The sequence below is a fragment of the Pituophis catenifer genome, unplaced genomic scaffold (genome assembly GCF_029215685.1).
Source record: "Pituophis catenifer annectens isolate HBS135680 unplaced genomic scaffold, rPitCat1.0.hap2 SCAF_2, whole genome shotgun sequence".
NCBI classification, from domain to species: domain Eukaryota; kingdom Metazoa; phylum Chordata; class Lepidosauria; order Squamata; family Colubridae; genus Pituophis; species Pituophis catenifer.
The window spans coordinates 38583145-38598016 of NW_027256882.1; the positions used below are offsets into that span (position 1 = coordinate 38583145).

General features: G+C 43.1%; 1 protein-coding gene across 2 annotated transcripts; it reads right to left on the reverse strand.

Annotated features, from left to right (window-relative positions):
• Positions 1 to 1637: 1637 nt before the first annotated feature.
• LOC139309370 (zinc-binding protein A33-like) lies at positions 1638 to 14637 on the reverse strand. 2 transcript variants are annotated; one of them, XM_070933429.1, is made up of 6 exons: positions 14193 to 14637; positions 9659 to 9754; positions 8194 to 8427; positions 7037 to 7059; positions 3158 to 3414; positions 1638 to 2418 (listed from the first exon to the last, which is right to left on the reverse strand). In XM_070933429.1, exons 1-6 carry the CDS (start codon positions 14610 to 14612, stop codon positions 1895 to 1897), a joined length of 1554 nt encoding a protein of 517 aa, XP_070789530.1. In that variant the 5' UTR covers positions 14613 to 14637; the 3' UTR covers positions 1638 to 1894. The 2 variants fall into 2 exon arrangements, with proteins under 2 accessions (XP_070789530.1, XP_070789531.1); XM_070933430.1 differs by lacking the exon at positions 9659 to 9754.
• Between the last annotated feature and the right edge of the window lie 235 nt (positions 14638 to 14872).

Consider the following 14872-nt stretch of genomic DNA (forward strand, 5'->3'; position numbering starts at 1 on the left):
GGTTTCGGGGTGAAGTACCATCAGTACGCTGATGATACTCAGCTGTACATCTCCACTTCGGACCACCCCAATGATGCCCTTGAAGTGATGTCCCGGTGCCTGGAGGCCGTGCGGATCTGGATGGGGAGAAACAGACTCAGGCTCAACCCATCCAAGACCGAGTGGCTGTGGTTTCCGACATCCCGATATAGTCAGTTGGTGCCATCACTGACTATTGGGGGCGAGTCATTGGCCCCCACGGAGAGGGTTCGCAACTTGGGTGTCCTCCTGGACTCACAGCTGTCTATAGAAGAGCACATGACGGCCGTGGCCAGGAGGACTTTTTATCAGGTCCGCCTGATTCGCCAGTTCCCTTTCTGGATCGGGACTCGTTAAATACGGTCACTCATGCTCTCGTTACTTCCCGCTTGGACTACTGCAATGCTCTCTACATGGGGCTCTCTTTGAGGAGCACCCGGAGGCTCCAGCTGGTCCAGAATGCGGCTGCGCGGGTGGTTATGGGAGTGACGTGGCGCTCCCATGTGACCCCCCTCCTGCGCGAGCTGCACTGGCTCCCGGTGGTCTTCCGGGTGCGCTTCAAGGTTTTGGTTACCACCTTTAGAGCGCTCCATGGCATCGGACCGGAGTATTTACGAGACCGCCTTCTGCTACCAATAGCCTCTCACCGACCAGTACGCTCCCATAGAGAGGGGCTCCTCAGGGTGCCGTCGGCCAAACAGTGTCGACTGGTGGCCCCTAGGGGGAGAGCCTTCTCTGTGGGGGCACCTACCATCTGGAACGAGCTCCCCCGAGATACGGAGGATCCCAGACCTGCGCACATTTTGCCGTGCTCTCAAAACTTTTCTATTTCAGCAGGCTGGCCTGGCCTAACTCTCCTCTTTTAAATTTTTAATTCGTGATTTTATAAATTGGGTGTTTTAATCTGTGTTTCGGCCAAAATATTTAATTTTAAGGGATTTTTTAATATTTGTAGTATCTGTATTTTATCTTGGCTGTTCACTGCCCTGAGTCCTTCGGGAGTAGGGCGGTATAGAAATTTGATTAATAAATAAATAAATAAATAAATAAATAAATAAATAAATAAATAAATAAATAAAGGGCCACAGCATTAGGAAGGTTGAGAACCACTGTTCTATTGGGTCTGTTGTTGTTTTTTGACCATGAACTAACTAACAATGGCTTATTAAGTCTTTGCCTTCTCTTAGTTTGGCCTGATTAAAGGAGGTGGCAACTGAGTCACCCTAGAGACTAGGGTGGTCACAGCTGGCTGAGACTGCTGAAGGCCTTAGGCCTCTACTTCAAATCCAGTGTGGCGCTGCTGCCGTCACGTCCTGCCCTGCAGGGATGAGCTGGCTGTGGCTTTGCACCACACTACAATACCCCACCGGCCACACATGGCCTGTGTCAGGCCTCCCACAGCCTCTCCCCTGCACTCTGCTTCATGACCCCCACAATCATATGACTGCAACTGGGAGGGCCAGAATTGAGATCACTGAGCAAAGTAGTCCCATAGGCATCTTGCTTAATTACCATTTTGCCCAGTGACTGAGATTCCTGTCCCAGTTGTGGTTATAAGTCAAGACTCGCTGTAAAGTACTATAGGAGATTGTGCCTCAATGCAGAGAACTATCCTCACTACAGTCAACTGGTCAAGGAAATTAAGCGTGTGGGAAATAGAAGGTCAACTTGAAAGCTACACTTATAGCAGTCCCTGCACCTAGAACAACCATCATGGACCACAATAGTTAGGTCAGACCAGTTTCGAATCTTTGAGCAATTGCTTGCAAAGAGGGAATAGCATGGACTTTCTCTTAAAACAGCCATCCTAACGCACCTCGATGTTTTCAACTTTCACTAGGCTGTTCTTTGCAATGCTACACCCTGAGCTAAGATCTCAAAGCTCCAGGCCCCTCACTGAGAGGGGGTATTCACTGCGAGTGCTGAGAAAAGGGAGCAGCCCTTCATGGAAGCACACTTGGAAGGTGTAGATGTGGGTCATGCTGCTGCTGTTGTAAAAAGAGAGCTGCCCCTCTTCAAAGTCCAGGTAAACCCCAATTTTTTCTATCTCCCCACAGACCGAGAGGGGCGTACGGGGCTCACTCAGAGCTTGGTACTCTCCCGCCTTCAGCTCAATAGCCCACACCCCTTCCTGGGGTAGAAAGTTCAGCTCCTCCTTGCGCTTCACAGACTTTTTGGCCATCCCCACTATCCAATCGGTGGCGACCTCGACATCGACTTCCCAGTAGAAGCAGCCAGTGGTAATGCCCTTCCATCCCACCACACATGGGGTGGAAGTGAACCTCTCCGGCATTTCTTGATACAACTGTCGGTCAGGACTGAACTTGACCTCAGTGGCTTTTTGCATGAGGACCAAGCTGGGATGAGCTGATTTCCAGTTCAAAGTGATTCTTGCAGGGACTGGAGAGGAAAGATGGAAAGAATTCAGAATGAATAAGAACGGACTTGTGTAGCAGGTTATTGCAGGAGTATAAATATGGGCTGACTTAACATATTTTTTAACATATTTTTAATTTTTAATTGGTTTGTTATCTTAAACTGGGGCCAAATTAAGATAGATCTTTTTAATTGTTTTTTAATGTTTATATTGTATGTTTTTTATCTGGCTGTACACCGCCCTGAGTCTCTCGAGAGAAGGTGCGGTATATAAATTCAAAATAAAATAAAATAAAAATAAAATAAAGTGGTCCAGAAAAAAATTAGACACAAATGAATGTGATATTAGCCATCCTCAACATGTCTGAAGCTTCCTTTCTCACTTTTAACCCAAAACTACATTATGGTGTAATTATATATAATGGGGTAATTAGAGCAGTTAAGTAATTATATTTGGAAGAGTTAGTGTTAAATGGAAACCAGGCCACCAAAGAACATGGTGGCTCGACACCATCAAAGATGGACAACAGCCAGAGCATAGAAGAACTCAGAGAAGCAGTGCAAGATTGGAAGGTGTGGAGAGAACTGGCCCATAGAATCACCAAGAGTTGGACATGACTGAATGGATAACATCATCGTCATCATCATCACATTACAGGGTTATTGCTGTGGAGTACATAGCCTTGAACTGCCACAAAAAAAAAATAGGGTATAAAAGTAATAAACCAATAACCTGTACATTTGGTCTAAAACCTCAACTCACCTGGATGTACTGCACCCAGGAGCTCCTTCCAGGCATAGAACTGCAGAGGTCCTTTAAACTCGCCCAGGTTCAAGTCTACAGCCACCACTCCATCTTCTTCCTTCTCTTCTTCTTCCTCCTCTTCCTCCTCATCAACGTCTTTATCAGTCTCATTCTCACACTCATCTGTGTCTTCACTGCTGACCCCCAGCCTATCTTCTCCTACCAGTTCAGCATCTAGTTCGGGTTCCTCCGGAGCTCCTTGTTCCTTACGGACCCTGTAGGAGAAGAGCATCCCAAGGATCAGCCATTGTAGAATAAGCTGCCCTAATAGCAATAGCATTTTGACGTATATACCGCTTCACAGTGCTTTACAGCCCTCTCTAAGCAATTTTACAGAGTCAGCATATGGCTCCCAAATAATCTGGGTCCTCATTTTACCTACTATGGAAGGATGGAAGGCTGAGTCAACCTTGAGCCTGGTGAGATTCAACTGCCAAATTGCAGGCAGCCGGCAGTCAGCAGAAATAGCCTGCAGTACTGCATTCTAACCACTGCGCCACCATGGCTCTATCTATCAAGCCTAGAGGAATCAGATCGGGTTCCTTCTACAGAGAGATATCTGAGCACTTCTGATCAAAAAAGAATGATGCTGCCCTATTATTTATTGGTTAATCTTTAGTGAGATTCACAGCCTTTGAGGCTGGTTAATAGCTCAGCAGCTCGAGTCCTAACCAAGGACCTAGGAACTGTTAAGATATCGTCGGAGGATGTAAGCTGTTCCGAGTAAGGTGGTTTTTTGTAGAGTCAAAATGTTCAAGTCCGGCAAATTTAGAATTTCTAAATAGCAGGGTAGCCCTTTGGGTATTGCTCCAAGGGCTCCAATTACAATCAGGACAACACACGATTTCTTTTTCCACAGTCACTCAACTTCAATTTGCAAATCCCGGTACTTTGTGATTTTTTCTTGCTGCTTATCTTCAATCCGTGCATCACCAGGTATTGCAATGTCAATGAACCATACTTTTTTCTTTTCAACTATTGTTATGTCAGGTGTGTTGTGGACCAAGTGCCTGTCAGTCTGAATCCTAAAGTCCCACAAGATCTTGAGTTTCTCATTCTCTAAAACTTTCTCAACCTGATGTTCCCAGTGGTTTTTGCTGTACTCAAATCCAAACTTCTGGCACAATTTCCAGTGAATGATCTTAGCAACACGGTCATGGCGTTGTAGGTAGTCAGTTTGTGAAATTTTGCTGCACCCACTGATCAGGTGGTCGACTGTCTCATCTTTCTCATTGCAGAGGCGGCATTTGCTGTTGGTGGTAACATGTTGAATGTTTGCCTTCATGCAGTTTGTGGCTAGGGCTTGTTCTTGAGCTGCCAAAATAAAGCTTTCTGTTTCTTTTTTCAGTACTCCTGATCTTAACCAGTTCCAAGTTACTTTCTGGTCAGCTTTGCCTTCAATACTTTTCAAGTATTGGCCATGCAGAGCTTTGTGTTTCCAATTTTCAGCTCTCTGCTCAATTACTTCTTTCTTATATTCTGCTTTTGTTTTAGTTGTCTTTAAAAGGCCTCCTTTATTTACTTCCTTAATCATTGGTTCTTCACTTTTCTGGATGTAATCATTCAAGCTGCATTTTTCTTCTTCCATAGTCTGCTTTACTTGTAGGAGTCCTCGACCACCCTCTGCTCTTGGTAAATATAATCGGTCAACATCACTTTTAGGGTGCAAGGCATGATTCATTGTCATAAGCTTCCTTGTTTTTCTGTCCAAATTGTCTAACTCCATCTGGGTCCAGTCAATTATTCTTGCAGAGTATCTAATCACAGGTATAGCCCAGGTATTTATGGCTTTTATGATGTTTCCTCCACTCAATTTGGACATTAATATCTTACGAATTCGCCGAATGTATTTGGCTGAAGTTAATTCCTTGACTTTATTATGCATTAAGTCAGAGGCTTCTAAAATCCCCAAGTACTTGTAGCCTTCTTCTGATTTTACTGCCTTTATCATTTCTTCATTCTCTAGTTCTATTCCATCCTCTTCTATGATTTTGCCTGCTTTGGTTGCTATTGTTGCACATTTGTCAATTCCAAACTGCATACCAATGTCTTGGCTGAATTCTTTTGTGTTTTCAATTAATAAATTCAGTTCAGCTTTTGTTTTACCAAACAGCTTCAAATCATCCATGTACATCAAGTGCGAGATTTTCAGTCCTTTCTTCTTCTTCTTCTTCTTCTTCTTCTTCTTCTTCTTCTTCTTCTTCTTCTTCTTCTTCTTCTTCTTCTTCTTCTTCTTCTTCTTATTATTATTATTATTATTATTATTATTATTATTATTATTATTATTATTAGCCTCTTTAATGGATTTTGTGCACTAAGGGGAAAAACATGGAAAATACTGGGGGAAAGTAGATTCAGAGCTGATGAATACTTCCCATGGAAGCTGCAAAAACCAGGAGGTGGTGATGGCCATACTATTGCCAAGAAAATGCCCACGTCATCATCAGAAGGGAAGACTCACTCAAGAAAATCACCACTTTTTCTTTTTGTAGTTTTACAGAGTTTTTGGAAGTGATTTGGGTAGGAGTCAAAGGGCCAGAAGAACATTTTCCATCCCAATTAAACTTTTTGTGGCCAAATCAACCTTCCTTTGCCTCTACTCCCAAGAAGGAAGAGGAGCCAACTTTATAATTGTAGCAGAGGTTTTTTTTTAATGGAAGTAAACAAGTAGCCATCTTCCCTTCCGTATACTGCATGGAGGAGCTTCACCTACTCATTTTGGCAAATCCAGCAGCTTCTGAAAGGTGGAAGAGGAAGTCATGCCTACAGTGAGGAGGCAAAGTAATATACCCTGCATCAGGAGTGTCAAACTCAAGGCTTGCAGGCTGGATCCGGCCCGCAGGGTGCTCAGCTCTGGCCCATGGAGCTTCCCTAGAAACAGCGAAGGACTGGCCCGCGGTGCCTCTGCCAGTGAAAACAGAGCTTGGGAGGGCTGCGTGCGGTGACCCTTTTCGCTAGCAGGGGGCTGCGGGTGGCCATCACAGCCGAAAATGGAGCCCGTGGTGTAGTGTATTGAGTCTGCTCTGGGGAGCAGGCCCCCTAGCGGGTAAAGACTAATGTTCTGTTCACGGATTGGCTAGCCGCTTGACAGCTAGTATACAAGAGCTGTCAAGCCGAGGTTCGCGGTTCTTTTGGAGTTAGCGTTGCCTGTTAGTTACGATGGTTCCTCATATTAAACGTTACCTGTGAGCTGCAGATCACCTTAGCATTGTTCCTCAGATAATCGGCCAATACGTTTCATGTGGGGCTGCGCGGGACCCCCCGAGCTCCATTTTCGCTGGCAGCAAAACAACTACTAGCAAAAGTGGATCCTCCCCAGCCCTGCCTGGGCCACCACAGGTGCCCCTGATACGAACCAAGCCCATTATGCCTACAATGAGGAGGCAAACTAATATAACGTAATGCCTTCCTTGTTGGCTCATGCTTTTCTTCCTTTCATATATTTATTATACAGGTAGACTTGGACTTAGCAACCATTCAATGAGACACCAAAATTACAACAACGCTGAAAGGAGTGATTTACAAATGGTCCTCACATTTACAGCTGTTGGTCGTGATCAGGATACAGGTGCTTGACAAGCCGCCTGCATTTACGATAGTTGCCGCATTGGGGGGTCACGTGACAGCCATTGGCAACTTTCCCAGCTGGCTTGGAACAAGCAAAGTCAATGGGGGAAGCTGGATTGGCTTAACGACTGCACTGATTCACTTAACAACGGTGGCAAAAAAAAAAAAAGGTTGGGGGCAACATTTAACAACCACCTTGCTTATGAAAGGAAATGTTGGTCCTAACTTTGGCTGTAATTTGATATATAAGAAAAGAGAAACACTACTTACCTCTCTAGCAACTCTTTTGCCTCCTGTGGGTAGGGAGGAGGGAGAAAAGGAAGGAAGGAAGGAAGGAAGGAAGGAAGGAAGGAAGGAAGGAAGGAAGGAAGGAAGGAAGGAAGAAAGAAAGAAAGAATAAAGAAAGAAAGAAAGAAAGAAAGAAAGAAAGAAAGAAAGAAAGAAAGAAAGAAAATGTGAGATAACAGTGAAACTAATTCTTTCCGTAGATTATCACCCACTTTCCTGCCAAAGCGTTCTGCATTTTAATGGCACACCAACAGATTCTACCCTCAGTAGATCCTCAGCCGAGTTTATTATCAGGAAAAAAATCCCGGTGAAATGCTATCACAACAAATATAGAAGAAACAAAAATTGAGGACTGTAGAGTCAGAGTGCTTGAGATGCCACTGAAAACCCAAGGTGATATAAAGCGCATATACTGTACTGATCGATCTCTCTTTTATATAAACAAACACTGTGGAATCTAGCAATTGTTACAGGAAATCAGTTCTTACTTATTTGTTTAAGAAAATTGATCTGGCCACCCAATTGACTCTCAGTGATTCTGGGTGGCTTATAAAGATTTAAAAAAAAACACACAGAGATTTTGTCAGTCGTGACAAACTCTAATTGAACAAATCTTGGTGCAAGAAGTTTTATATCCAACTATATTTTATTCTTTATACTGTTTCCTTTAAAAATATTAACAGAATCCACAATGGTCTAAGAATCATTGTCTCCAACTCAATTAAATTAGCAAAGTTCCTAAAACCCTGAAATAAGTTACCCAGGCCTAATCCACATATCAAAGGATAAGGTCTGCAAACACAAATAGGGGTAATTAAATTTCGTAAGTCTCCCAACAGAACTGTATGTTCACACACACACACACACACACACACACCTCAGCACATAAACACTTCCACATCCCGGACAATCTCCTATAAAGTTTGCTGTACCCCATTTCTCTACAGCCTGTCCCTAAAAGCAAATTGCTTTGTTTTTAGGAATAAATATTTCTTTTTCCCTCATTTTTATTTATCCTTGTGCAGCCCCGGCTCAAGTTGGAACCCCGAATTATTCTTCTGACAATGTTGTGGTGCAATCTATGCACCCAGCAATTTTTTCCTTCCCAAGAAAACCCCACAGCCCCCAATCCTCCTTACCTTAAGGAAACTAATGTGGTCTTTGCATTCAAGGCTGGCCTGTACACGACAAAGAGTTTCGGAACATGAAGCCATCTTGCAGTCCAGTTCCTTTAACTTGGTTTCCATCTGAGCCAAGTTCTTTTCTCGCTGGTTTTCTAAGGCCTGTTTTATAGCCAGCTCTCGGTCGTTCAGCAGCTGGTGCATCTTCATAAACTCTTCAGAGATATGATCAGACAAGGATTTGGAGCAGGTCTGGAAAAACATAGACGAGGCACAGCAAAAGGTTGTGGTTTGGTCAAACAGAAATGATCACCTGTCCACAATGGTGTTGGTTTTGGGGTAGACTCCTGAGAATACCTTGCATAGCAATACATAAATGAATAAATGGACCATCAAATCAACTCATTTGAGTCCTTATTTGAAGCACTAATGATTCAAAACATCCTATTTCGGGCATACGATGCAAAGACTTAACTTTCTGAAGGAGACTCTTAATACTAGGAAAGATGGAAAGAAAGAGAAGATGAGGAAGAACAAAAGCAAAGATGGTGGACATAGTGGCAATGGGGGCACCATTAGAAGATCTGAAAAACCAGGTTAGGGATAAATCGTCATGGAGAAACTCCGTTTTGCTCGGATTTGAGAACTACTTGATAGCATATAATTTATTTTATGTATTTATTGAATTTATATGTCACCCATTTCACTGTCAGGTAACTCATAATCAATCAATCGATGCCACTATAATGATTACCTAAGCAACACCAGGAAATTCATTTTTTTGCCTTTTTTATTATAATGTAGTAATAGCACACATATACACACAGATGTACATACATGCACACAAAGAGAATTCTGTGGAGCCCCTGCTGTTCTCCGAGCTTGATTGTTTTTCTTGTAGACATTTCATTACCAAAGTAGGTAATATCATCAGTGCTAGAATGGAGTGCAAATCCCACTCCCTTCTAGAACAGATAATGTTAGCTAGTTGCGAAGCGAAACATCTGCAAGAAAACAAGCAAGTTCAGAAAGCACCAGGGACCCCACCCTTCAAACCTGAGCTACAAATATTCCCTTCTACTGGTACACAAAGTTCTAATTGTAAGAGTTTCCATAGCTTAGAGCACCACAGTGCTTCTAAATGTTTAAAACTAAATTGAGAATCCTGGGGGAAGAGGGAACAGAATGGAATATCCTGAAAAATGCATGGTTGACAACTTTGGCGACTTGAATGCCACACTACAGCATATTTATTCATTTATTGTTGATTTGAATGCAAATCAAACAAGCAGGTAGCTTTTCTTTTCCTTGGACTGAATTGCAGGAGCCCGGATTAAATGCTGACTATGAAACACCTAATATTAAATTAATGAGCCACAAATGGTAGCATCGAAAGCAATAGTTGCTGGGATGAAGAGAGAGAAGATACACTCGGTTTAGCATTAAACAGGAAGTCCCAACCCTCACCACTTCCCAGCTGCACCTTTAATTCGATAATGTTCTCCTGCTGGTGGCACTGGCTCCTTTTCAACCGCCTGAGACCTTCCTCAAGAGGCTCCAGAGATGCCTTCAGCCGGTCCTGAAAGAAGAGAAAGTTCTGATCCCACATAAAATGAACGCCAGCATTTGACTGACTCCAGGACAATTTTATACCTCCAGCCAGGTTCCGTCAGATGTCTGTCCCCCAACCAGCCCTAATTAGCATTTAATTTGTTAGTTAAGAGTGTTTTATACAGTGATAGATTTAGTTAGCAATATATTAATTTTTATGTTCCCCGGTATTTATTTAATGTTTTTCTTACGGAATTTTTGTAGAGTCAGTCTCCCTCTCTCTCTCCCTCTCTCTTGCTAAGTGAGAAATTTGTTACATAAATTTGGTCCCATTTTACGACCTTTCTTGCTACAGCCATTAAGTGAATCACTGCAGTTGTTCAATGAGTAACACGGTTGTTAAGTGAACATGGCTTCCCCGTTGACTTTGCTTGTCAGAAGATCACAAAAGTAGATCACGTGACCCTGGGACATTGCAGCTGTTCCTTAATATGAACCACTTGCCAAGCATCCAAATGTAAATCACGTGACCATAGGGATGCTGCGATGGTCATAACTGTGAAAAACAGTCATAAGTCACTTTTTTCACTGCCATTGTAACTTTGAACAGTCATTAAACAAATGATGGTGCATAATCAACCAATTGATCAACCTAGACCGGTGTTTCTCAACTTTACCAACTTTAATCTTGCTGACTGGGGAATTCTGGGAGTTGAAGTCCACACATCTTAAAGTTGCTAAGATAGAGAAACGCTGATCTAGACAGTGCCTTGAAACTGACCAGTCCATAATGGCTTAGCTAATGCAACTGAAAGTGTAATTGAAAGGTATTGTAGAAAGTTAGCACACCCCCCACTCCAAGTAGAATGAACTATTCTAAGAAATATTAAAAAGGTAGAATATTATACCTCCCTGGATGAATAAAGGAGAAACATGCTCTTGGAAAGCAGCCCCCACCTTTGTTAATAGCCCCAGAAAGACTGGGCCATCCTATTTACAAGACAAAAGGCCTTCAGCTCCAGGGTGATAGGATTAATCCTCCCTCAAGATCCAAACCAGGAGAAAGCCATTAAGCCATAATAGGAATTGCCCAAAGCCCCTTCATTACATCATCACCCAGCAAGATTCAACCAGGCCTGGGACACAGACAGCCTAGAAAGTTAGCTTGAGCCCCGCATAGCCTCCTGGGAGCCTGACAGCCAATAGAATACCTGCCCTTACCACAGGAACAGGAAGCTCAAGTTCAAAACCCAAGAGAGGCTATAAATAGCACTCTCTCTCTACTCTCTATTGCACCAGGACCATGAGCTTAATGGTTCTGCTCCATTAAACCAGCTTTCCAAGCAGCCTCCATGTTTCCAGCCCCCTGGGAGTCTGGCAACCAGTAGGATGCATTTCTTGCAAGGCCCAAGAGAGGGTATGAATATATCTCACTCTCCACTCCATGTGGCCATCTACCCAGAATCACACGTGCTTGGTGGCTCTGCTTCACCATTAAACCATCCTTCCAAGCAGCCTCCATGTTTCCAGTGTCTTTCTTCCCACTTGGAACTGAACCCAGAAGGACATTTCTTCCAACAGTATGTTTTTCTTGTAAGCCCTGGAGGGAAATTCCTTTCCCAATGATGCTGCTCCTCATATAATGTCCTTAAGCCAGTGGTGGGATTCAAGTAATTTAACAACCGGTTCTCTGCCCTAATGATTTCTTCCAACAACCAGTTTTCCAAACTGCTGAGAAAGTTAACAACCGGTTCTCCCAAAGTGGTGGGAACTGGCTGAATCCCACCACTGCCTTAAGTTAATGTTTCACTCCCAAACAATTCTCAGAACTAAACCTTCTTCCAAATAGAATAAGGTGACCAGACGTCCCGCTTTTGGCGGGACAGTCCCGCTTTTGAGCAATTTGTCCCGCGTCCCGCGGCGTTTTAAAAAAGTCCCGATTTTTCATTCTGCCTCCTGGTTCCCGGCTGCCTCCTGAATCCCCGCTGATGGCTAGAGGGAAAAAACCTGTTTAAACTCTTGCCGCGGGGCTTCAAAGGGCCGCCCTACGTTAATTAGCTCGGCTTCCCCCTCTCAGCTGATTTGCACAGGGCTCTGCTCTTGCTAAATTGCTCAGTTTTTTTTTCCTCTTTGTGCAAACCAAGCTCAAAACGAAATTGAAAGTAAAACAGGCTGTTGGCTTTGCGGTTTGCTTGCAACGTTGGAAAATTAGGCAGCAGATTTATTTTCCTTTTCCTCACCAAAAAAGGTAAGTGCAAACAATGGAAAATTATTTAGGGCAAAAGAGGAGAGTTCAAGATTTTAAAACACAAAAGAAAAAAAAGCTCTTTTTAACTAGGGAATTGTAATAATTGAGATATTATTAATTGTATACTGTGTTGAAAGCAGAAATGGTTAAGTTGTGGTTTGGAGGAATATATGGGGGAAATTATTTGGTTTATTATTATTGGTAAGTATAATTAATTGATTTGTAAGAAATTGGATTGCATGGAAATAATTGGAATATTCATGTTCATATTGATTAATATACAAAAAAGATAGTTATATAACTAATTGATTTATATTAAAATGTTGAATTTGTATTAAACAACTGTATTACATAATTACATAATTAACCAATGTGAGGATGGATATAAAAATAGATGACAATGGGAAGGGGTATAAAATAGAATAGAAGGGAAAAATTGAATTTGATTAAGATTAGAGATGAGGATGAAGGGTAATATTGTTTTTTTAAAAAAATAGATGAGGAATAAATATGGCAAAAAGGAAATATAGAAATTGTAAATTTAATTGAAATGACTAAACACTGTTTAAATTTGTGAACCAGCCAAATATTCTGTTCAAAGAAAATACATTGTATGTATGTGTGTTTCTAATTATTGCTATTTATTCATATTTGTTCTCTTTTATTCTTTAAAGTTTAACAATTCATTCTTTATCTTAATATCTTTATATTTGTTTGGGGTTGGCTTTCTTCCCTTTCATCTTTTTTATTGTACAGCAATCTTTCTCCTCAAACCTACCACCTCTCTTTTCTTTCCTTCTTACTTTCTCTTCCCCCCCTCTTCTTCTCCTCCCTACTTCCTCTTCCTTTCTCCTTCTCCTCCTCTCTTCCTCCCTCTCTTAACTGTCACTCCTACTCTAATTTCCCTTCCCTTCCTTCATCCCTCTCAATTACTGTATCCTTTAATGCATATGGACTACTCAGAGGGCTGAAAAAGTTATTTTTGACTGGTCCTCGCACTTTTGACCAGTCCTCGAACTTACGACTGTCCTCACATTTTACATTTTTGCCCTATCTTGTCATCATGGTGAAGAGAAGCAGTTGTGAAATGAGTGACATGGTTGTTAAGAATGCTGCACGGGCATAAATGTGAGGATGGTCATAAGTGTGAGGACCAGTCAAAAGTGTGAGGACCTGTCAGAAATGACTTTTTTCAGCCCTCTGGTTAGTCCTTTTGTGCATATGGACTACTCAGAGGGCTGAAAAAGTTATTTTTGACTGGTCCTCGCACTTTTGACCAGTCCTCGAACTTACGACTGTCTTCACATTTTACGTTTTTTTCCCTATCTTATCACCATGGTGAAGAGAAGCAGTTGTGAAATGAGTGACATGGTTGTTAAGAATGCTGCACGGGCATAAATGTGAGGATGGTCATAAGTGTGAGGACCAGTCAAAAGTGTGAGGACCTGTCAGAAATGACTTTCCAGCCCTCTGAGTAGTCCCTATACACATAGCCATGGCCACCCGGTCACATGACCAGCTAGCCACGCCCACCCAGTCACATGGCCTCCAAGCCACGCCCACACAATAAGCCACGCCCACAATAGTGTCCCTCTTACTAATGTTAAAATCTGTTCACCTTACTCTATACACATAGCCATGGCCACCCGGTCACATGACCAGCTAGCCACGCCCACAAAATAAGCCACGCCCACAATGTCCCTCTTTACCAATGTTAAAATCTGGTCACCTTAAAATAGAAGTCATCCAGCAGGTAAACAAATCCAGATGACAGAAGATGCCAGCAGCAGATCCCAAAACTCTTGCCCTTTCCAGCCTCCTAGTAGTTCATAGATCAAATAGTGAATCTTCAGGAAGTGGGAAATTAATTGCATATATGCGAGATACAGATTCAGTATGACATTAGTGTTTCTCCATGCGTTTCAGAGTAGAAATCTAGCTTATGTTTACTGGTAAATATTTGGGAGGTATCAAAAGCTTCGTTTCAGTGTCCTTGTTTATTATGACACTTATTATGATTCATATATGATATGAACCCTACTTGTATTTTATCTTGGCATGCAAAATAAGCTGTCTCGAGTAGCCCCATGGTGAGATAAATTTCACAAATTGAAAGAGAGATGAGAGAAAAAGAGACAGAGAGAGGGAGAGGGAGAGACTGAGTGACTGTTCTTCAACCAGAGACCACCTTCTTTCTCCTCCCAGGTCCAGTTCTCACCTGATAGGTCTGAACCGCGTTTCTGATGGGCAGGAAGTTGTGTTCCTGGTGCTGAGGCAAGTCCCGGCAGATGACGCAAACAGGCTCCTCATCTTGGTTGCAGAAGAGCTTGAGAGGCTCCTCGTGTTCCTCACAGAAGAACCAGATGCCGGTGCCGCTCAGCTGAGCCCTTTCATCCAGCTTCATAAGCCGGGCCTTCTTGGCCAAGCTGCAGAGGGCTCGGTTCATGTGGCGCAAAGTGAAGGGTTGCCGGCACTCAGGGCAGAGCCCGCTACTTTCCCCAGTGGGGATGCAGGGCTCCAGGCAGGGAGCGCAGAAGCTGTGGCCGCACTCCAGTATGTGGGGCTCGCGAAAGAGGCAGAGGCAAATGGGGCACAGCAGGTCTTCGGTGAAACTGGACACTTCCCGTACTGAAGCCATATTGGTTGATCAAAGAGAGCCTAACAGGTTTCCCAAGTTAGAACAGCTTCTATTTCTGCCTGTGAAGTGAACATAGTATAATAGGGTTAGAAGGGACCTTCGAGGTGTTCTAGTCCAACCCCCTGCCCAAACAGAAGACCCTATACCAGTGATGGCGAACCTTTTTGTTGTTGCGTGCCAAAAGCGCAGGGGGAGGAGTGCAGGGTGTGTGTGTCACGTGCGCTTGTGCCCACATCCATAATTTAATGCCCCCATGCCCT